Genomic DNA, 22,750 nt, shown 5'->3' with positions numbered 1-22,750 from the left:
AAGTTGTATTTTTATCTAAAAACAGTCGTACAGACTGTTCGTGTATTAAAATCAGTGAGTGCATCAGTGAAGTTTTTAAATTGTTTCTTTCAATTGACTGCGTGCAAAGCAGTCTTTGAATTAGTTGTAGAATCAGTGATCGGGCGAGTGATAAATTACAATCAAACGCGAATTATAGAATCAGTGTTGTTCGTCGTATAATCAAATTTCGGTTTCGCGATAAGAAACTCATCTATAGTTTCTTATATTCGTTTATACCGCGTTATTAGATTCACGCGAGGTGCATCGCCATGGTGCAATAAAGCTGCATCCCATTGGAATGCATTGTAAGTATTCATTTTTATTTATATTTTATGTGATTTTGAATAATATTCCAGATAACTTATCGTTTTGTTCAATTTTATTTTACAGATATAACCATGGATTCTCTTCCCTTCAAAGATGTTGGATGAATTCTTCGATGGATTTTCTTCAACAACAAATCAAGGATCTCCCTGATCGTCAGACTGCAATACTTGCTACGAAGTAGGAGTGTTTTGGAGCCACCGTAGAACTTCTAATGCTAACTGTTCATATTCATATATGCGTTATTTTAATTGTGAAATATCACATATATGTGATATAACGGTTGGTAACGAGTGAGTCAAAAAATTTAAAGTCCCTCCGGTGCTCAATCATGTCGAGGATGAAAGGTCCTAATCGGCACGAGCTACTGGTTGTAATTATTTAAATAAATTATTGACGAGCACATGAGTAATTTCTTTTCTTAGGAATAACTCATGAAATTTGTACAATTTGTTGTATATTTTATTAGTTCAGGATAGGTCTTCTTGTTTCATCGGTTAAATTCATTTAATTAACAGTACAAATAATTAATGCACTTTCATTTATATTTCGTATTTTGTTCGAGTTATTATGAGCATGTAAATTTTTCTTCTATAGATACTTCGATATTATAAATAAATGAGCAAGAAGACAAACTTATTCGCGACGGATAGACTCCAGCAGTTAAGTGGTGGCTTGAAGCCCAGTTCTTTCAATAGAACAGCCAACTTAATGAAAGGAGTCGTCCGAGGTTTTAAAAAGACATTCAAAGATATTAAAAGATATTAAAAGTCGTCATTTTTCAAATAATTTGTAGAGTCATTAGTCCGCTTAGATAAATTCTATAAAAATGTATTTATGTGTTTATATTTTAATCATGTTTTTTAGATCAGGATTTTCAGCAACTAATATACTAATCCCCCGTTTCTCCCCCCTATACTTTCTGCGTTCTCATTTATGCGTGTGCCCAGGTGTTACACGTATGGGTGAGAAACAGTTAGTATGGGTTTAGTTTTAGTTTTTTTCCCCATTGGCGGCTGTTATTTTGCTAGTGATTGCACAATGTACATTGCACCTGTGTGTGCGTTTAGGTGTGTGCATTGTACATTGTTTCGCGATATTTCATACCGCGCATTTTTTAAAGTTATTGAATAAAAATAATTTGTAAAGTCACGCGTACCATAGAAATTTTTTGTTAATTCTAATATCGTTTTGCATAGTAGAGTTACCACATTTATTTGTGGAAACATACACGTATATAACTAGTATGCATATATACTAGTGTATACTTGTATTTTTGCTGTAGTTTTTTATGCAATAATCACTAGCCTTGGCAGTCGATTACAGCAAAAACGTACGTATACCCATTAGCATATAAGTTTAGAAAACGTGGTTGAACTAGGGTGTCGGAGGTGCCCCGGGGCATGCTCTCTAGTTTAGGCTTTTGCACCCTGGTGGTATGTGAGAGAACCGTGGAGTGAGTGGGTGGGTATGTATGGTTTTTTCTTGAAACGGGTAAAAATATGGGTAATAGGCAGGCAGGTAGCATACTTCTCTGAATGAATGTGAAAACTTTAATTTTAAGTAGGTAGGATCCAGGAAAGGCATTAGACTTCTGGCTTCCACTCCGGAGTGGAAATTCCGCCTCCTGGTTTATACAGAATTGTTACAAAATTTGATCATCTCATTCTATATTATGTGTTTGATTTGTTAATTTATTTTGTGACTATTCTGTAATCTTTATTATGTATCATGATTCAAAGGTATTTGCAACCATTTAAAAGATTCATTTCTACTTCGATTTTATCTCGAACGAGATAGAGTCGAATTCGCAAATTCTTTGATGCATTTTGATACTTAGTTGTAAGTATTTCAGGATTAGCACTACGCACTATCGCGATTTCCTCTTACAGCTCTGGAATTATTTGATATAATTAAATATAACAAAGTATTGCAAGAAAATGCATTAAATTTATTGCATTATTTATTTCAATTCGATTGTATTACTCCACGTTAAAAGTGCGAAGTGTTATTAGGTCATCGAGGGAAATTATTATCTGCTTGGACATTCGATTAAATGTACTCGTGTATGGTCAATGAACTTTGAGTTCATTGATGAATCATGAGATAGAAAAGTTAATAGGAAATGTACATTTATTTTTTGATAATTGTGAATTAGAATATGGTATTATGATAATACACTTGTTGAATGATGAATATATTTCGTATGGGAATGTCCAAATGCAGTCAGGTTCATGAAGAAAGGAAGAGGCTTTATGCCGAAGAGGCCCCCACTTAATTGTGGCTCAAGAGGGCAACTACAGGCTATTGAGTTATTTTCAAAAGTTCAACAATATGTTTGAACTATTCGAGAATCGCTCTCTAGTCATATGTTAGATTTTATTTTATTATTATATTGCTCGTCAATAATTATGTATAGTTATTGCAAGTATAGATGATTAATATAGTTTTCTTCTTTTTGTTACAGGTGATCATCGTTGGATTTAACATCAAACCTATTTGTGTTTCTTCATTTTCTTCAACTTTAAATTGTATTTTTTTTTAAATATATGTATAAATGCATTTCTGAAGGCACACGTATAAATACTAAATATGAAATATAATTATTTACAAATTCTATAACAATTAAAACTACCAATATTTATGGAGATGTACCAAAGATTTAGAACATGTTTGCAAAAAAATGTTTAACCAATGAATATATTTGTTTCAGGTCTAGGAACTTAATGAATCTACGATTCTTTTGTAATTTTATATCGCTTGTTTCTATGATAGGAGAATTAATTTATTCGAAAATAAAGTACTTTGAGAAATCATCGGTGCTAAACGCGACGAGGAAACGGGTAAATAGAAAAATTACGGAATACTTTATTATCGATTTAAAGAAACATTTGAGAAATAATTTGTTGAAAAATCTACACGAATTTGATAGACTAATGAATAATATTCCATACTTGAATCTATGCAACAAATATGAACGCAATGTGCAGTGAAATATACCACGACCCTTCGCCAATTCCATCCTACCCCTCGTCACCTCCTCCCCTATAATCACTGTTATTACGATAATCGTTTATTACTCGAGAATAGAAATAAAAATCGCGCCTGAAGCCACATTAAATTATGTTAACTCGTTTCCATGTTACATGTATGCACCTGTAGTAGTGACTAGTTGGATGGGAGGGGAAGTTTATACACCGCATACCAAACACGATTTAGTCTCGACATATTAGATCGAACGTCCGAAATACGCGGGATGCCTTAAAGGCCCGAAATTATGCTCCGATTATTCGTCTTTCGATGATATGGGGTGGCAAGGATTAAGAGCTGAGGCAGGAAGGGGGGTGGATTGTCGAAGGAGAAGTATGAGATGCAGGTGGGAGGTATGCCGAAGGATGGATGCCAAGAAAGGGTTTTAAGGACATGCCCCCACCCCCTTTTTATCTCCTATTTTTTAGACTTTTTTCTTTTACGTCCATTCCACTCTCTTATTTGCTTCACCAAGATTTCTCTTTGCTTTTGACCTTTTATTTTATCCTCTTCTTTTTCTTCTTCGTCTTGTTGCTCTTGCTTTTCTTATTCTTGTTCTTTCCTTCTTCGTAAGCAGCGCTTGATTTCTACCGTGTCTTCGTCTTCAGAAATCAGGGATGCGATAAGCAAACACTCTTACAACGCCGCTCTATTATTAAACTATAAAACTCGAATATCCATCCCCCCCCCCCCACATTGGCGTAGCTTTTCTATGTACACATTCTTTTTTACTTGTCTTTTTAATATTTTTTATTTGCAAGTATGATCCTTTAGATTATCGTATATTTAACAATTTTTTCCAAACAAATTCAATCTTGATTTTAATAAGAACTGTCCATATTGGCGTAGGATTGTACGCTAGGATCTTTTCATTATATTTGTCTGATCGTGTTTAAGTGTAATAGATTAATAGATTGCATTTTTTTACGAATAATTTACATGATTCGGATTAATATGTTTTCATTTGTTATTTATTTCAAATTTACGTAATCATAAATGTTGGTAACCGCTCGATATCGATTTATGGTTTTAAAATTTGACTATAATAAATGTAAAATATTTCATGGTGGTCTTTTACGCCATTGGCTTATCCTTCCCTTTCATAAGTTCGATCTTTTTTCTTGTGTTCCTTTTTTTTTCGATACTAGCATACATATCCTGGTCACGCCCTTATTCAAGCGCCGCTGCCCAAACGATGATTATAACATCATCCTTCCTGAAAATCCCAAAGGCTCGTTATTATATTATAATGTATAGAGCAATGGCGCCCCCGCCAATTAAATAGCCACACAAATAGCTTAACTATAGTCAAGTCCCACGCATACGTATATACAACACATACGTAGAAAGATTGATCTATAATAGTGTCGTACTTGTCTAAACAGGACTCCCCCATAAAAAAAAATAAAAATCATCTAAGTATATACAAATTTTTTTTAATTTTAGATTCAGATACTTTCCAGAGTTTTTCCTTTTTTTGGTAACATTTAAATTACTTTATTATCATATTATCATAGTAATAATGTGGACATTATTTTTATTATATCCCTTTTAAATATTTAAATTCGCAGTAACAAGGCTAAAAGTTTTTAGATAAATGACTTAGCTGATTTTTAAAATTAATTATTATTTTATGAAAACATTTATGAAAGGAAAAAATAATCTTACCGAATAATCTTACCGAACTTGGGAACAAAACTTAATCTTCAGACTGTCTAGTATTTGGGTTTAAGGTTCTTTCAGTGATAAGACGATAGACTAAGTTCAAAGTTATGCTAAAAATGAACCCCTGACAAGGATTAGGAAAAGAAGGAAAGATAAGCAAATGTCAAAAAGATAAAATTCTCAAAGTAGTAGCAACTATATTTAGATTTTCTAATCTTTATTTTCATTTTAGAAATTCTCTGAGAAATTTTACGATTGCAACGAACACTCATAAATGCCAAGAGACATTTTTTTATTTTTTATTTTTTTTGTTATTTACCATTGTGTTTGATTTTCATGAGCATTGTTGTGTTATTCATGCAAATATATCGTAAATCAAAATAAGTGTCTACATTTGAAAATTATTTTTATTACTGCACTTGTACTATCTCTGATCATAAATTCTAATGCATGGCCGTAGATTAGGAAACATCAATGTAATGGTCAAATTTTGTCATTTTTGTTGACCTTTAGTATTTTTTATATATCTTACATTAGGGATAATAAAGAGATGTAAGAATTGTACAAAAATATTCAACGTCGATTGCACCAGCCCGGCTAGCTCAGTCGGTAGAGCATGAGACTCTTAATCTCAGGGTCGTGGGTTCGAGCCCCACGTTGGGCGCCAATTTTTTTTTTATTCTTTTTCTTCGCATTCCTGCATTCTAGACAATATTTCTCAAATTTATTCTCTTTTATTTTGTATTTTTTTTTTTTTTTTTTTTGTACAAAGAATATAACTAAAGCTCTCACCGTTTTACTTTTAATACCTATTTCAAGTCAAAGGCTAAAGATTTAACGAGAGAGAGAGAGAGAGAGAAAAGAAGATACCATGAGTTTTCTATGCAGCATGTTCAAACATCTTAAAACTCGTTGACACCAAAGACGACGTTTCCCTGATAAGATCGCTTCTGAAATGTCTATTTCTTCGAGCGGAAAAGAATATAGTATATAGGAAATGCAAGTTTATTCTCTGCTCCTCCTCTTCATCCCCCCTTCATCCCCATCCATCCCTCATTCTCATCCATCCATTGGAATCGTCTCCTGACTTACTCATGCTTCGTTAACTTTTTGCCGTTTCTCCTCTTACGTTGCATTTGAGTGACGCGTCATGTTTAAGCTGACTTGAGAATAGTTTTACGTGTGTTCCCTCTCGTAAATACGAAAGTTCCTCTTTTGCTACTGGGATAAAAGGAAAATTTACCTCCGTCAAAAGGACCAACATTTTTTTGTATTTTTTTCCTTTTTTCTTTTTTTTTTTCTTTTTTTTTTTCTTTTTTTTCTTCCTACAAGATCGTGTATCAATTTTCCATTGTAATTGACAAGATAGAATCGAAAGTGAGTTTACGTTTCGATCGAGACGCATTTTGATGGATTACTTTCGAATGTACATATAATATAAATAGCAAGAAACTTTCATTTAAGAATTTTGCGTCTGGTGGCCCTCTTATATGCACTCTCATAACTTTCATCTTTTTCAATAAAAGCTTTCTTAAAGGACCCTATATAAGAAAGAGCATGAAATAGCATGAAAGAGATAGATAAATAGTAATAATCTCTTACCTTAGAGCAAGTATTAAGGATTACATTATCATCATGACGATCGGTACAGAACTCAGACACGATTTCTAATCTTATTCTCAATTCCAAATAACATTTTGAAATGGTTTGCGTTCTTAGAATTAGATAATCGGATGTAGATAATCCATAGGAATAATAGCAATGTTATTTCTTTATTTTACAAAAGTAAAAATGAAAATTTCTTAGTCATTCGTTCATTTGCATATAAATACATATATTTCTTTTCGTAATAATTGTTCATAGAAAAACATTTTTAATTGATGCTTTTTGAAAGACAAATTAATAGAATAATCGTAGAATTTCAATGTGAATTTTAACTTTTATTATTATATTTTCCGAGCAACTGAAAAATATTTAAACATTATTTATTAAAAAAAAAAAAAAAGAAAAATAATGAAAAAGCAATTTATAGTAACCATAAAATTTGTATTGAAATTCTAGGAATATGCAGAGAAGACCAAGTTCGTACGTAAACGAATGAATTAAGGAAGAACCGAGAATAAAAAAGATGTCGAGAAAGATATCTAAAAAGGGATCGAAAAGCATTTGACGATCATCATCGTCATCATCTTCATCGTTATCATCTTTAATTTCTAAGAAAGAAAAACGAAGAAGAAGAAGAAGGAGAGACAGCGATTGCGTTGAAGCTTTTAATCAGAACTGGAAAATGGAATTAAAAAACGAATAGTAATCGTAAAAGAGGTTGGTAAAAAAGAATAAAAACGAAAAGCTTAGAATACGAGGTTAAAAAGGGATGAAACTATTTGGGTTATTTGAAGATTTCCGATTCTAGAGATTAGTGTTTCTACAGGTGTTTCTCGTTCGCTTCTTTGTTCATAGAAAAAGAAAGAGAAAGAGGATAGACCGATAGAAAAATTGCTGACATTTTTTTCCAATCTTTGGGGTGAAAATGTCGATACTTTTCATTTGATAAAAACTTGTGGGAAAAGAGATCGGAGATTAAAAAAAGTAGAGTGGGGAAATTGTGGTGGATTGAATTGAGAGATACGTGGTCTGAGAATAAGAAAAGAAGAAAAAAAGAGAAAGGAGTAGAGAGAGGCGCGTGTGGTGGAGTTACGATAGTGGGCGAGAGAAAGAGAGGACGAAGACGAAGGAGGATTGAAAAAGAGAGGGAAAGAAAAGAGAGAGAGAGGGAGGAGAGAGAGAGAGAGAGAGAAGCGGGGAAAGGAGGATCCAGATCTGTCGCGTGCTGCGTCGTCTCTGGGATGGGATGAAACCGGGCGAAACGAGACAACACAAGATTATCACTAGAACTACTACTATAATACTCGTATAGACGTTTAACCTAGTATGTGTGTACATTTAAAAGGGTAGTGGTCGTCGCAATAGCCTTTAATATTGGGGTAGTAGTGATATTGTACTGTGCCGTGCTGTGCCGTACTGTGCTAGATTAGAGAAAGTGACAGGGCCATGAAGGCAATAGTAGTAGACTATTATAAAGAGTAGACTTAAGTAGAATAGTCAAATAGAGAAACGCAAGTTCGTCATTAACGGACGAGACGGGATGGATGGTGTGAGTAACTCGTCGATCTCGAAGCTTGCATTGGTATTGGTTTTACTCTCAACGACAGAGAAGTTAATACAAGAAAAGTTGTATTGGTGGTGGTGTTCGTGCCGCCGTCGCCGCTGCTGCTGCCGCCACCACCGCCGTTCTGTTTCTCTACTACGAGAACGAATTGACGAAGAGGAGCAGCAGCAACAACACCACCAGCAGCAGCACAAGCAGCAGCAGCAGCAGCAGCAACACCAGCAGCACCAGCACCAGCAACGTGTGGCCGAGCCGCCGCTCTGCCAGAGAACAGAACCACGGCACTCGTTCAGTAGTTTCTCGGACGCCGCACCGGCATCATCCGACCTCGACCAGAGATAACCCAAACACACACATACATACACACACACCCATATACACTGCCATAATTATTGTACTTCTTCGAACCTTATTTTTATTCATATTCCTATTCCAATTGGTCTTTTCCTTATTTTTATTCTATTTCTTTTTTACTGGGCACACACGAGTCGCGTGTTACTCTCAGTAGTATTTTATTTCAACAACCACGAGGAGATATTTTATTCAGATCAAAAATAAATAACACGCGAACATTAGTTCATTCGCATAATAATTAACTGTGGTATCAGTTTTGTACAAACGTTTTTTAACGAGGCATTGATTATCATCATCATCATCATCATCATCATCATCATCAACCCCTTGTGGAGAACACCCGGAAGTAGAACAAGGAAATACGAACGAGTGAAAGAGAGTGTGAGAGAGAGAGAGAGAGATAGATAGATAGATAGATAGAAGATTAAATTATATCCTCTTCCTCTTTTTCTTCTTCTGAAAGTGTCCTTTCTCTCTGCTTCTATCGATCAATCGTTGTTTTTTATTATTTGTTAATTAATTAACTTTGTCACTCTGGGACTAGTTCTCTTCTCTCGTCTCTCTCTCTCTCTCGCACACACACGCACACACAAAACGTACACTATATCTTTCATAATACTTTCATTCATCGCGAAGTAAAAGAGATCTTGTGCAGGTGTCGGACTTCCCGCGACGGAAATCATTGAGAGAAAGAGAAATAAAAGTTAGACGAAATCGGTGGCACGAGTGGTGAAGTAGCATAGTGTTGATAACAAGCTCAAGTGGTGGTGTTAGGTGATAGTGTCAAAAGCTTTCTTCCAAGTGCTTATCGATAAATGTAATGTGATGGTGTTGTTCATGGTGAACTGATGATCGTGGCCCTTTTTCATAATTGCACGTTAATAAGAACATCCAATTCAAGTGCATACATTTAATTTACTAAGTGATTGATCGTAATTCGAATAATTTTAACATCTTGGATAAATATTGCAATATTTACAAATTGAGACGAAATTGAAAAGAGGAAGAAGAATAAAAGGGGGGAAAAAAGGGCAAAGTGGTGTAAAAACCGTTAGATAAAGTAAAGTTAAAGGCAGATGGACATATATATCGTTTGTAATCGGTGGTGTCTTGATTAAAAAGGTCCGAAGAAAAAAGTAACTTGTCAGAGAGTGGGGTTATACAGGTAAAAATAAGAAGAAGGCGGCGTTAACGACCGGTAGCCGAGGTAACTCATCGAGAAAACCGTTTAAAGAGGGACTTACGTCGGCCTCCGGCGGCAGATCGAACGAGCCGAGTATATAGAAAGAGAAAAAGAGAAAAAGAGAGAAAGAGAGAAAGAGAGAAAGAGTCGAGTCGAGGGATCAGATGCCACCTCGTAAACCGATCCCTTGGTTCCCGATATTCGCGAACAAACCGTTCTGACGTGTGGGAGAGTAAGAGGATTGACCGACCGGCGCCTAGAGTGTTGGCGTGTCGTTTCTAGAAAACACCTATATCCAACATACGAACAATACGAACAAAACGACAAACAGCAAGAAAAAGAAGAAGAAGAAGAAGAAGAAGAAGACTGTTAATAATGCGAGAGTATCGAAGATGTAGTACGTGGTTAGTGGACCGGGTGCAGCATCCTCCGTTCTCATCAAGAATCGGCTTTCCAAGGCGGAAGTGATGGGGCCCTTAAAAGATGTTAACAGGTGGTAGACAGATAATATCCAATTAAATCGAGCGTACTTATTAATAATCGCTTGAAAATACAATATAAAATAGAGGGGGAGAGAGAGAGAGAGAGAGAAAGAGTAAGAGTAAAGAGAGTAGATGAGAACGTCATGCCCACTGAGATCGACACGGGCGGGCAAAGGGTGCTGCACTGTGATTACCGTGCCGACTGCCCTCTACCAATCCTCTTATCAACATCTACTAAGAAAGACGAGCTACTTCTAAGGCTCTCGAATCCTATCATCGAGAGTTCTCACGAAAGGTCGCATGAAAGGTCTCACGAAAGGCATCATCAGGAAATTCGAGTCATCGGTGAAGTCAATAATCGTCGTGGTTGTACTCGACGTCTGAATCGATATGAGGATCGCATTCAACGAAATTGTTGTTGTCGTCGTCGTCATCATCATCATCATCATCATCATCATCATCACAGTTATCATCATCGGCGGTATAGATCTAACGTTGATCTTCCCAAGGACTCTGAATCTATATTAACCAATGAGAATGTCGTTACTTATATCTCCGGACCATGCACGAGTATTACGACGACGACGACTACTATTACTACTACTTCTAGTTCCACTAATGCTGCTGCCACTGCTGCTACTGTTAATATATATAATACTTGGTGGAACACCGCTACCACGACGACCAAGACGACGAGCAAAAGATTTTCCAACAGAAGAAGCTTGTCTTGTTCCCTAGAGACTATTATTCATCGACGCTTACGGTCCAGGACTGTTTCCTTACCAAGGAAATTCCGTGATCGGAGCTACCAACGTACGAATTATTCATCTTCCTTCGCTAAGGAAGATCGCAAACTTTATTCGTGCAAAAACTTTTCTAACAATGATCGGACATTCTCGTTATCATCGACTATATCCTTATCATCCTCGTCGTCGTCGTCGTCGTCGTCGTCCTCTTGTTCGCCTATTAACTCGAGGAGTCGCGTTATTCGAAGAAATACGCTATTATTTTCTAGTCATCGCTCGCGATCCTTTTCTTATCGCGAGAAGGAACCTCTTAAACGGGCTGCTGATCGATCGAGTTCATTGTCCAATAACTCTTCTTCCTATTCTTATGCATCTTCTACGGGGAGTGTCATTGACTATAAAGTATCTCATAAATTTCCTTTAAACTGGTTTACAAAATCCTCAGAATCGTCATGTTCATCATCGCCACCGCTTCCAGCACCACTACCAACACCATCACCATCACCTTCTTCTTCTTCTTCTTCTTCGTTTTCTTCTTCTTCTTCTTCTTCTTCTTCTTCCTCTTCATCCACCTCCCGATCCTGGAGATTTTTCGCCAATACCAAATACGCATTGAAACAAAAGTGCCGTTTCTACTTTCAGCTAGCCTTCCTTTTATTTCTTCTTGCGTTTGGCCATAGTGGACTATTAAAATCGAGTGTGCTTAAGTTTAGTGCGAGATCATATTCTTTGTCATCGTCATTAAACGGGATTAATCCCGGAAAGTTTGCTGCTTTAGTTGCAATCGGTAGTATCGTTGGTAGTGTTGTAGTAAGTGCTGCACCGATCGACTTGATTACTGACGCCGGTGTCAGAGCTGAGAGATCGGCCAATCTCTCCCACATTACTGGTGCCTCCAGGAAGATTCAGATGTACATCAAGAATCGACATCTACAGATTTTGCCTGATGGCACGGTTAACGGATCCAATGACGACACTTCCGACTACAGTAAGTCACACCATTATTATTTATTATTCTTTATTTTAAGATTTTCTTAATATTTCCTTTCTTTTTCTTCTCTTTTACAGTTATAATGATTTATTAAAAACACCCGATTGTACCGTTTTCAAATGAACTCGATGACAGGTTTTCAAGTGCAATCATGCATTATATTATTACTATAATATTTTTGTTTGTTCCTATTTAAAGCTCGTAGGTAGGTTTTAATTGCACACATTTTTCTCTCCCTGTTTCTTTTTCACCTTGTTTTATTTCCATGTGTGTTATACTAAAAAAAGATCAAATCTACCGTTTCAACGATGACACATTTAAATGTAATTAAATATTTTTATGTCATATCTCTCTCCCTCTTTTATTTTCCAATATGATCAAACAGAGGTTCTCAAAGATTTTCAATTTTCTATCGCCTTGTAAATACATGTATTAGTATAAAAGTATTTTCCCAATGGGGAATCAGTGCATCCCTAAATGATATATTCAACGAATCAAATTTAATAATATCCGTTAATGAAATAGATTTTTTTCTGAACATTCATTGGAATGGAATTAGTATCAAAATTGTACCACCAAAAATAATCTAATGTACCATTAGTGTTGTGTGTATAATAGTTTGAGAAACGATATGATAGAGGATTAATGGATATATCAAGTTACTTTTAATGTGTTTTCTACAACACATGAGAACCTTCTTTGTGTATGTGTGCGTTAAAGTGTCAAAGAAAAATTGGAGTTTCTCGATAATCATAAATTCGAGATCATAAATTTCTTAAATAAGATCGTATATTATTATCATTTACATCCAAGAAGTCTACACTTATACACTCATACATAAATACGTATACTCACAAATATCTATTTATCGTAATTAACTAGAGTGTTAATCTATCGCTCGTGGAAAACTAAAATTATCGTTTAAGATAAGAACGAAAGTTCTCTAGCAAACGAAGATCGTGATTAGAAAAGTTGACTTTAATTAATGATAATATTACCCAAGAAGTTCACTGTCCAATATATGAAATTGATTTCTTTTTTTTATCTTTATTTTTATTTATAAATTGATCAGGAAACGTTCATCGATGATTAGTATATTAAATAAAATTAGTTGGGTTGACCTCAATTGGATCACTATTGGAACGTCCAGGATTCGAAAACGATTTTCCTCAGAGAACTGTACTGTCTCCTCCTGAGTAACCATCCATTCGAAATTCGAATCAGCCAATTTAACGTTAGAACATCTAGAAAGTGTTTCTCTGTGTGGGTGTACGTACGTGCTATGTTCCAAGAATACAATCGACCTCTTAAACTAGTCTACGGAGACCTTTGAAACTTTTCATCGAGTTTCGAGGCATCGTGCGATTTAAATTTACGCCTGTTACCTTTTTTTTTTTTTTTTTTTATTTCTACTCTTCGTCTTTCTTTCTTTTTCTGTATCTGGATCGTTCGTTCGTTCGTTCGTTCGTTTGTTCGTTTCTTCTTTCTGTAACTTTAATTGTAAATTTAGATGATCAATATGTATATGAGTGTAGAATACTTGCAAGTTCCAAGTTGAATTTGTAGTAGAAGGACAAGAGGGATTCAAATTGTGGTTGAAGTATTTCCAGGTTCTTCTTTAAGGAAACAATCGCGTGAAAAATAGATATGACTACCTTCTACTTCTTCTCCTTTCTATTACGAGTATTTATTTATTCAAGTTCGCCGTTAGGTCCCTGGCCTTCCCATAAAAAAGAAAAATATTCCTCAGAGCCATGCGCCGGCGCTGTTTTTTCTCTTCACTTCTTCTCTTTTTTACTCACCGAAAGTTCCGCTAAATAAAGTACACACCTACGAGAATAGAATCGAAAGGGTAGAAATTGTCCGAAAAGATAATAATCGAAGCATTTAAAAACCAAAAAAAATCAAATATTTATAGATACACACACGCACACACATGTGCACATATGCATTGAAAAAAATTGCATTTAAATTTGGACTCTCTCATTTTGTATTTTTTGTTATTTAATGTAATGGGAAAAAATTGGAATACCTAATAAACAAATTCACCCTAACGGGCACACTCATATGCATTCGTCAAAAAATTGCATCTACATTTGCCCAGATATTATTTTTATTTTCCATTGATTTTTTATGGGTGTTTAAAAACAGTCAAATTTTATCGTTTCTCATTCGTGCTTGTGTAAAAAATTGCACTTAAATTTAGATCCCTTTTCTTCTTTTCACTTCATTCATGTTTTATGATTGTTTAGAAATGGTCAATTTTTGAAGTTAAAGAGAATCAAAAGAAGACGAAGAAGAAGAAGAAGCATGGATTCTAAATTTAAATGTTTTATTTAAAAACTTGGTACGTTCATTCCCATGGAGATTATTACCGATGACCAAATAAAACAATTTGTATTGTAATAAAAAAAAAAATGCAAATCTCAATTTAACGATAGATCTATAAAATGAATAATGTTAAGCTAAGGAAGATGTAAATAATGTCACAATAATCGTTATTATTTAAGAACAATTTAATCGGGTTTTAATAATTAACATTAAATACATGGTTGGATCTGAGATCTTATCGGACAACTTTCTTCTTCTTTCCTATCACAAACGGGGTTTGAACAGATTTTATTAGATGGCTTTTATCTTAATAGCTATTCCAGGAAAGAAAACGAACATGATTGCATGAAGATAAACTCATGAAATGGCCGAATTAGCATTATCATTCTCTTTCTCTTTCTCTTTCTCTTTTCTTTCATCCTACCTGAATATGTGTATTAAATTTTTGAGAAACGTGACTTTCTTTCCGAGAGTTTCTTTGAAGACATGAACATTTAGTGGTGGCCCAAATACTTTTCGTTTCATTCAATAATTATTATTGAATAAAAAAAAAAAAAAAAGAAATAAGAAGATTGGATAGTAGTGATTTTAAAATGATGTTGAGAAAATAAGGTTCCTTAGGTTGCTTGATTTTGATTAATTATGTTCATACATAATATTAATAATAATGCTAATAACACCATCTTGTTATTGCTTATCTAGAACGTAACAATTTGGATGATTTTCACTCGTAGTGTCTAGTTGAAAGGTGGGTAAAGAAAAAGCTTCGTTGGGAGGGTAAAAGGGTAAAAGATAATGTTGTTAATTGGATACTCGTTAAGTTAGAAACGATCCCACGTCTTTTATCCCGTGATATAAAAGACGAAGCAAGAAAATCGCTCGTGCCCTTCGACGACAGCTGTTTCCTTTCGTCTTATGCTAAAGAATTTCTACCTCTTTCTACCTCTTTCTTCTCTTTCTACCTCTTTCTTGCAACATACCCCATGAAATTCTGAATTATTACCGGAATACTCTTCGGAAATGGCCGATGATGAATAGGCAGAAGCGACATCGACTCTTGTGCTCCACCTTCCTCCATAAAATCTCATAAAATTAATAAATACGACTATGACGATGGTAAGAACGACAAGGACGAGAAGAACTGGTGACTAACTTACTTCTAGGGTTTATTTGATTTTTTTTTTTTTTTTTTTTACCTGCTTTTACTTTTTATCAGTCTTCTTTTTTATGCAGGAACAACTTAGCTCTCACATAACGAAACATGTTGTTTCGCCTCCCCGTTGAGAGTATCTGAATATCGCATTTCGTAACAAGTTTAAGAAGGACGTGTAAGAATCGATAATTTAATGCTCCCTTGCTTCATCATTGTCGATAGTTTTCTTCATCTTCGATTACTTTTCAAAGCTTACTTAAAATACTACTTGACTAAAAACATATTATGTTTTTAAGTGAAACATCTCTCTAAAAAAAAAAACTCCTCCATAAAATTCAAATAAGAAGTATCATATGACAGCCTAAAAACCCCGTCACCCAATCTTCGAATCGACAATAAAATTACAAGCTAATTACAAAGGAATCGAAGATGGTATAATTAAGTGGAAGGATGAAGACTATTAACGAAGTAGGACCATAGTCGTTTGTTTTATCCTCCACGTGAGAGACTAGAAACTCGTATAACGCGGGTGGTCAAAACTTTGAGACATGGACAAGACATTAACTAAATAAATAAAAAATATAAAAAAGAATTAAAAGCAAAAACCTCCCCTCCAAGAGAGAGAGAGAGAGAGAGAGAAAAAAAACGAAACGTAGGCGTATACTCAAAAGAAAAAGCAACAAAAAATGACTAATAAGGATACAGCAGAAAAGCATCAATGGATGAATCCTTGGAGACTGTAGGGTGCAATGCAACACAGCTTGCTATTGGGTATTCCTCAGGTACTTTTAACTTGAATAAAAAGAAACAAAAAAGAAGAAAGGCCACTTAAATGTCGACAGGACGACGGGTCCTAAATCTTAAACAGCAACCACTCGAGTGGGTTTGTAGAACTATGCTTCAGGGTGACTTCGAGAGTACGGAAGGGAAAAGTCAAGATGAATTTTAGTTGAACATCAGGGTATGGAATTAAAATGGGGAATACAACGAGGTCAATTGTTGTCTCTTTATAATTGTTAAATCTGATTGGATTGACTAATTGCTGTTATAAATGTCTTTATTCCATATTCTTCTCATTTCTTTCATTTTCTTTCTCTTTCGTTGTATCTCTATTCCTGTTTTACTTGAGTCAGCAGTCATAATGTTTCTTTTAGTTGAACCTACCTCATAAATCAAATACTGCAAAGGTCGTAATATCGGACTCGATAAAACAAGACTTGGCTCTCATTCGCTACTTGGAATGTACGTGATTTAGACGTAAAGGCTGTTGAGAGGAAAAACAGAAATAGAAAGAAAGAAAGAAAGAAAGAAAGAAAGAAAGAAAGAAAGAAAGATTGTATCGCGATCGATTATTAGAAAAATTCTTAGAACATGACCGTAGGTAGTATTCCTCTTGGATAATCAATCAAAGTTCACTTTTTCGGCTATTATTCATCTTTACTGTTGATATTTATACGCTGTCGAAGCTTTCAACTGTAATGACGAAGAAAGAAGATAGAGAAAGTACATACATACATGTATCTATGCTTATGTAGAAGTATATGTTATGAACGTGTGTATGTTGTCTAGTCTCGTTGAAAGCACTGGGGATAGAATCAGGTCGTCGTGCTTCTGATCAATTAAGCACGATTATGTCATAAATCTTAATAATTATACTATCAGGGTAACTGCTAGGAAAGGGATAATTATTTATTATACAAGGAAAAATAAAACTACGAATTTATATGATATGGGTAAACTATTTATACGAATTTGTCTTATATTTCTAAATTAATATTTGAAAGTACAACTAGTATACTATTAGAACAAAATGCAGTTTCTAATTTTGTGCGATGAAAGAATGTCACAAATATTTCATCGTCTTTTTAGATTTAACTTACTTTCTCTCTTTCTCTCTATTTCTAAATTGTAGATAAAATAATTGTATTTGGCAGCTCAGGGTAATACACATGCCAAAATATATATGCCTTGATGACTTACTACTTTGTGCGAAATGACAATTTTGTTTAATTAAAGAACAAAGAAATAAAAAGTCAAATGATTTATGATCTTGTCGATTATACAGGCTCTCCAGCCTGTTTAATTAAATATAACAATCAAATGTGTATTTTGAAATTCATGCAATATCAAATTGTCTAGTAAATTTCAACACATTTCTTTTGTATGGAAAAATGTAGATATATTTTTCTAAAATATTTCGAAAAAAAGTCTTGGTTGCATTTATTCTTGAAGATCTATCTAAGCTCGTATAATTGCGATTCGTAAGGCTTTCTCTACAGACACACCGGTGCCGACAGTTGAAACTCTTTTCGAGTACGATAAAGGTGTAAAACCATGCTACCGGCTTTTCTACTACCAACCGGCATAGCTTCATTTATCATCTTTGCGCATGGTTCATTTCGAATAGTATGAATCGAGATCGTTTCACGAGTTATGCATATACATATTTCTATGTCAATGTTCAACTATTAGACATATATTATTGCAAACATTAAGTACTTTTGAAAGATTATAATCCTCCATTTTTGTATTCCCATTTGTCAAATCAGTAGACGTATTAATAATATATTCCCAGTATTATTTATTATATATATATATATACGAGATATTTAATAGGATTATTTTAATAGTATTGATACATGCATATAATAATTGAATATTATTTGTAGAATATATTTATAATTATTACGATACGTATTATATCTCATCATACAGGGAAATAAATGTTATATCTTTCATATAGCAATCATTGATTATTATATACCAATAAATATACCTGTTGTAAAAATATTAAAAAAAAAAAAAAACAAGAAACGACAATATCACAGTTAACTGAGTAATTAAACGCGTAATTGGAAGTAATATTTACGATGTTTAATGAAAGGGTTGCAAGGTAATTAATACTAATTTACAAGAATCAAGAAAGATTTTATCTCTCCCGAAGGAATTTGCTCGCAACGCAACGGGTAAGGGAACTTAACAAACCCGACACTCATTCCTTTCAAACGTTTTTATTTACTCTGCGATTTCAAAAAAAAAAAAAAAAGAAAAGAAAAAAAAAGAAAACAAGAAAAGGAAACAGACAGATAAATATCATAAATCAAAATTTGAATAAAAATTAAATGAACAAGCATATGTGCTAGGACTTTTATTAACATTTGAACTGTACGATGTGTACATAATCATTTTTGCATATGTTAATCCACTAATATGGATCACCTTTTGGACACTAATCTGATTTGCATAACCTACGTCCGGGATATTTCAATTAAAAGCACCATCAACGTAATCGCTCGTTCAGCACACATAGCTGTTACTGTTTGCGTGGGTGCCAAGAATTGCACGTATATGTGTTCCTGTGTTAGTTTCTATATGAGAAAGAAAGAAAGAAAGAAAGAAAGAAAGAGATCGTACGTACCGATAATTTTGTAAATCACGTTACACTACTTTTATCTTTTCTCGCCATCTTTTCCTTACTTCTATCCTAACGTTTTATAATATAACTTAGGTGTATGTCCGTGTATATTTAAAATATATATTTCATAGTTTTTAATAGAATTCAATATTTGTCAATAAATAAACATAAATATATATAAGAGATGTTTTGAAGAGTAAACACATTTTTTACGATAGGAGTAAGACAAACTCTTCAGACACAGTCCAATGACACCACCAGTTCTCAAGCAAGCTGAACGAAATGATGTCGTTATACCGGAAAAAACCACAAACTCTCTCCCTCTCTCCCTCTCTCTCTCCAAGTGTGTTTCATTTGAACATCAACGAGACCAAACAAGCTTCAAGTTTTTCCTTCGAAGGGTTTTTTCTGAACGCGGAAGTGTTTAATCGTAATTCGAGTAGTCGTCACGAAGATCATTGCCAAAGATCGATAAGTGGTTCTCAATCCTTTTAGAAAGTGATCATCCTCCTCCTAATCGATTTTGTAATCTCGACGGCATTCGTCACTTTAAATTGAATCTTTATTAATGATAGTAAAAGTCAGAGGGTCGGCACTTGCTACATTCTCTCTGTGATTCTCTCTGTGATTCTCTCTGTGATTCGGTGTGTGTATGTGAGCATTAGCTCCCATCACTTATCTTTATCTTCCCAAAGTATCTTGGAATGGGAAGAGGATGAATAGATAGATTAATATTTTATCTATGACCTTTTATTTTCTTCACTTTGTCACGGCTCATTTTTTATAATAGATATTTAATAGAATTTCAAAGATATAACATTCTCTCTCAATTTAGTTTTATATTAATATAGAAAAATGACATTTATGATAAATTCAAATACAGAGAGAGAGAGAGAGACACACACACATTTGGAATAATTATTAGAATAATAAAAATGTGTAAAATGAATGTAAAAATACATACATAGAATCTAATTAAAGCAATGTGATTGGAAGTGAGACATTTAAAAGATAGAACAAGTAGTAGAAACAAATTCTTAGTCTTGACATTGAAACGCGTTACTCGTAAATTTGATCTCCATTTTATTCGTTCTTTCTCTCTCTTTCTCCCATTGCTAACACGTTAAAGTATCTTTTTCCAAGTGTTCGGCGAGAAGCAGAAAATCGCATAAACGCGTTTCTACTGGGACCAAAAACAAGTCGTCGTCCCGCGTACTCTCTTACGCACGCGCTCGCACACATTTACAAATGTATACATGTATATTAGTGATTTAGAGTAATGTTCGCGTTTTAAATCGACTGAGACTCGTTCATGGTAAATTATAAAGTAGACAACACACAACGATAATTGACTTACATTAGTTTTACCAAAGAACGCAAACTACACCGAGTAGAATGAATTCACTGAACATTTCTATTTTTGTCTTCTGTTCCACGTCTGCCGCCTTCTCTTTTTCTTTTTCTTCTTTTTCCTTCTTTCTCTTTCTCGGTCGTTAGCGGAAGCAGTATTCTAATTCGAGAGATGTGGCCTAATTATTATTAGTCGCTAAATTTCATTCCCGTCTTCTTCCGGATTTGGTATATTTTCCTTAAATCCTTGACCACCGGAGCTAGACCACTCGACATTATACAACGTAATGTAGACTAATATTTTGTCCATTTTATACACTTTTCATTGAAGACAAATAAATAAATGTCTTTCAAAGGAAACATAATTAACTTTGAATGGATGGTACGCTTGATATTGACCAGCCAGTAAATTTTTCTGTATATTAGCACAAAAGTCTGTAGGTTGAACGATCAAACGATCGAACTGTCTATACAAAAGTTTATTGTATAAATCTATTAAAATAGCAGATATCTTTGCAATACATTTGGATAAACAAAATGTAGGTTGATTGTTCTCTAACCCAATAGTATCGAGCAAAAGGAATCGGTCAAATTTGTTACTGTCTGGTGGGGAGTTGTCGACCAACAGACTGGTGGAATACTCGCAAGAGAAATGCTTTCTCGTTGGCATAGATCCATAAGATCTCTAAAAAGACACACAATAAACCGATACTTTTCTGTCTCTGCTTATTTTTGTTCGTCGTATTCTCACATACACGTAGACAGTATAGGCAGTATGTATACAGTTGCGGAACGCATCCAAGCAAAGAATTCATTCTACCGGTTCTATAGTTAGACAAGAAAAAGTAAAAGGGTTAAAATCTCAGTCATGAATTCGATCGTTGAACCAGGATTATCCATTGGTATCACTGTCTATGATCACTTAAGCGAAACTTAAGCAAAAGAAAGTATTATACCTGTTCTTTACCCCTTCAACAGCATGTAATATGATTCAAACGTTGCACTCACCACGTATACCACGTAATCCTTTGCTTGATCTAGATTTAATCGAAGGAAAGTCACCGTTGGAATATCGATAGGGTACACGATACGACACGTACACTGGTGTCGACAACGCTCTTTTTCTTCTACTATCTATATGAAAGTTTATATTCTATGAATAATTCAACAACGTTTACGACTTATCAATGTATCAATGTTAACTTTTTACTTTACCAATTTTATACGTTTATTGTTTTATGGGTTACAATTTGAGCAATTGTATTTCTACTGCAAAACTGTCATATAAAAATGTATTACACGCATACCACCGCGTATTTTAACAGCGTCCAAACTAATCTACGCACTCGAGGAGACTCTCGGACGTTTAAATTTAGCAACGCTAGGATTGTAAATCCTTTTGATGGCATACTTTGGTATCATGGTAAACGCCAACGCGTCGAGTTGGTTGATGAGTCAAATGAGTCGGAAGAAGTCTGAGGAATCTTTTTTTATTCCACTCTACCTCCCCTCATGATTAACAACTCGGCCTTGAAACACATTCTTCTTTCACACAACTTAACTTTCGATTTTTTTTTTTTATTAACGATCAAGCATTAGTCCATTTCCGAATTGCAACGTACACTATCGACAAGAGTTTAAAAAGTGATTCAAATCTTCTAGGAAACTACGCCCACGAAAAACATTAAAAAAAAAAAACAAAAAGGTTGATGATCCTTGGCACGATATAATACAAGTGTCTGACAAATTTCTGTTATATTTCACATCAACAACACAGTAGGAACGTTTCTTCTAACTCTTCCCTTCTTTTTCTTTTTCTTTTTCTTTTTTCTTTTTCTTTTACATCATCCAATACATTGTATCCCAGTTCACTGCTCGCCTACTACACCACTTCGTGAAGCTTTCAAAAATAAACGAAATCTAGACGTAATACCAAACGTTAGTGAGTTATTTGAAATGGTTTGTGACGCGTGCTAAACTAACTAACCAACCAGAGGCGGAAATAGTATAGTAATTGTGGTATTAGTGAAAAACCGTAAAATCATTCTCAACTAATGGCAACACCTCTTTCTCTCCAAATTCTACTTTTTCTCTTAATTCTCGAATATTTGTTATTTGAGCTTGAACAAAGTAACAAAACAATAATAACATCAGTATCTTTTCAATCTAAAATAGATGAATACAATCGTCTTATCGTCTCCATACTGTCATATACCAATTGGTATAATACCAAGTATCTCATGTTTCAATGATACAGTTATCGTCAATAGAGCTTTAAATCAATCAAGTATAATACTATAGCATTGTCATCACTTCTGGTACATCGTAACAATCCTAACAATTCACTCCCTTTTCCTCTTGTTTCTTTTTATCTCTTAGAAGTCATCGCCCACGATAATACCCCATAAGATATTCAACCCATAGTCTGCTGATATTTTATTAAACCACATACAAAGTACCGTTTAGTTCCTCGTAAAACGAGATATTTCTCATAAAACGTTCAAGGAAATATAGTTTATGGTGTTAACGTTGTAGT

The 22,750-nt window shown here is 34.4% G+C and overlaps 1 protein-coding gene and 1 non-coding gene across 4 annotated transcripts in view; both read left to right on the top strand.

The window, feature by feature from the left end:
* Positions 1-22,750, top strand: part of LOC107071425 (uncharacterized) — an 82,054-nt gene that overhangs the window by 27,550 nt on the left and 31,754 nt on the right. For 2 of the 3 annotated variants that reach the window (XM_089173734.1, XM_089173736.1), the window contains exon 2: positions 7,102-11,962. In XM_089173734.1, the coding sequence (XP_089029860.1) occupies positions 10,372-11,962 (1,591 nt within the window). In that variant the 5' untranslated portion in view covers positions 7,102-10,371. The remainder of the gene's footprint in view (positions 1-7,101; positions 11,963-22,750) is intronic. The other variant, XM_089173735.1, reaches the window with a different exon arrangement.
* TRNAK-CUU (transfer RNA lysine (anticodon CUU)) lies at positions 5,632-5,704 on the top strand. Its single transcript has one exon. It is a non-coding gene; the product is annotated as a tRNA-Lys (tRNA).

This window comes from Polistes dominula, unplaced genomic scaffold, assembly GCF_049000335.1.
Source record: "Polistes dominula isolate Pdom_NZ unplaced genomic scaffold, Pdom_raw_medaka contig_75, whole genome shotgun sequence".
NCBI classification, from domain to species: domain Eukaryota; kingdom Metazoa; phylum Arthropoda; class Insecta; order Hymenoptera; family Vespidae; genus Polistes; species Polistes dominula.
This window is presented reverse-complemented; position numbering and strand designations above follow the sequence as displayed.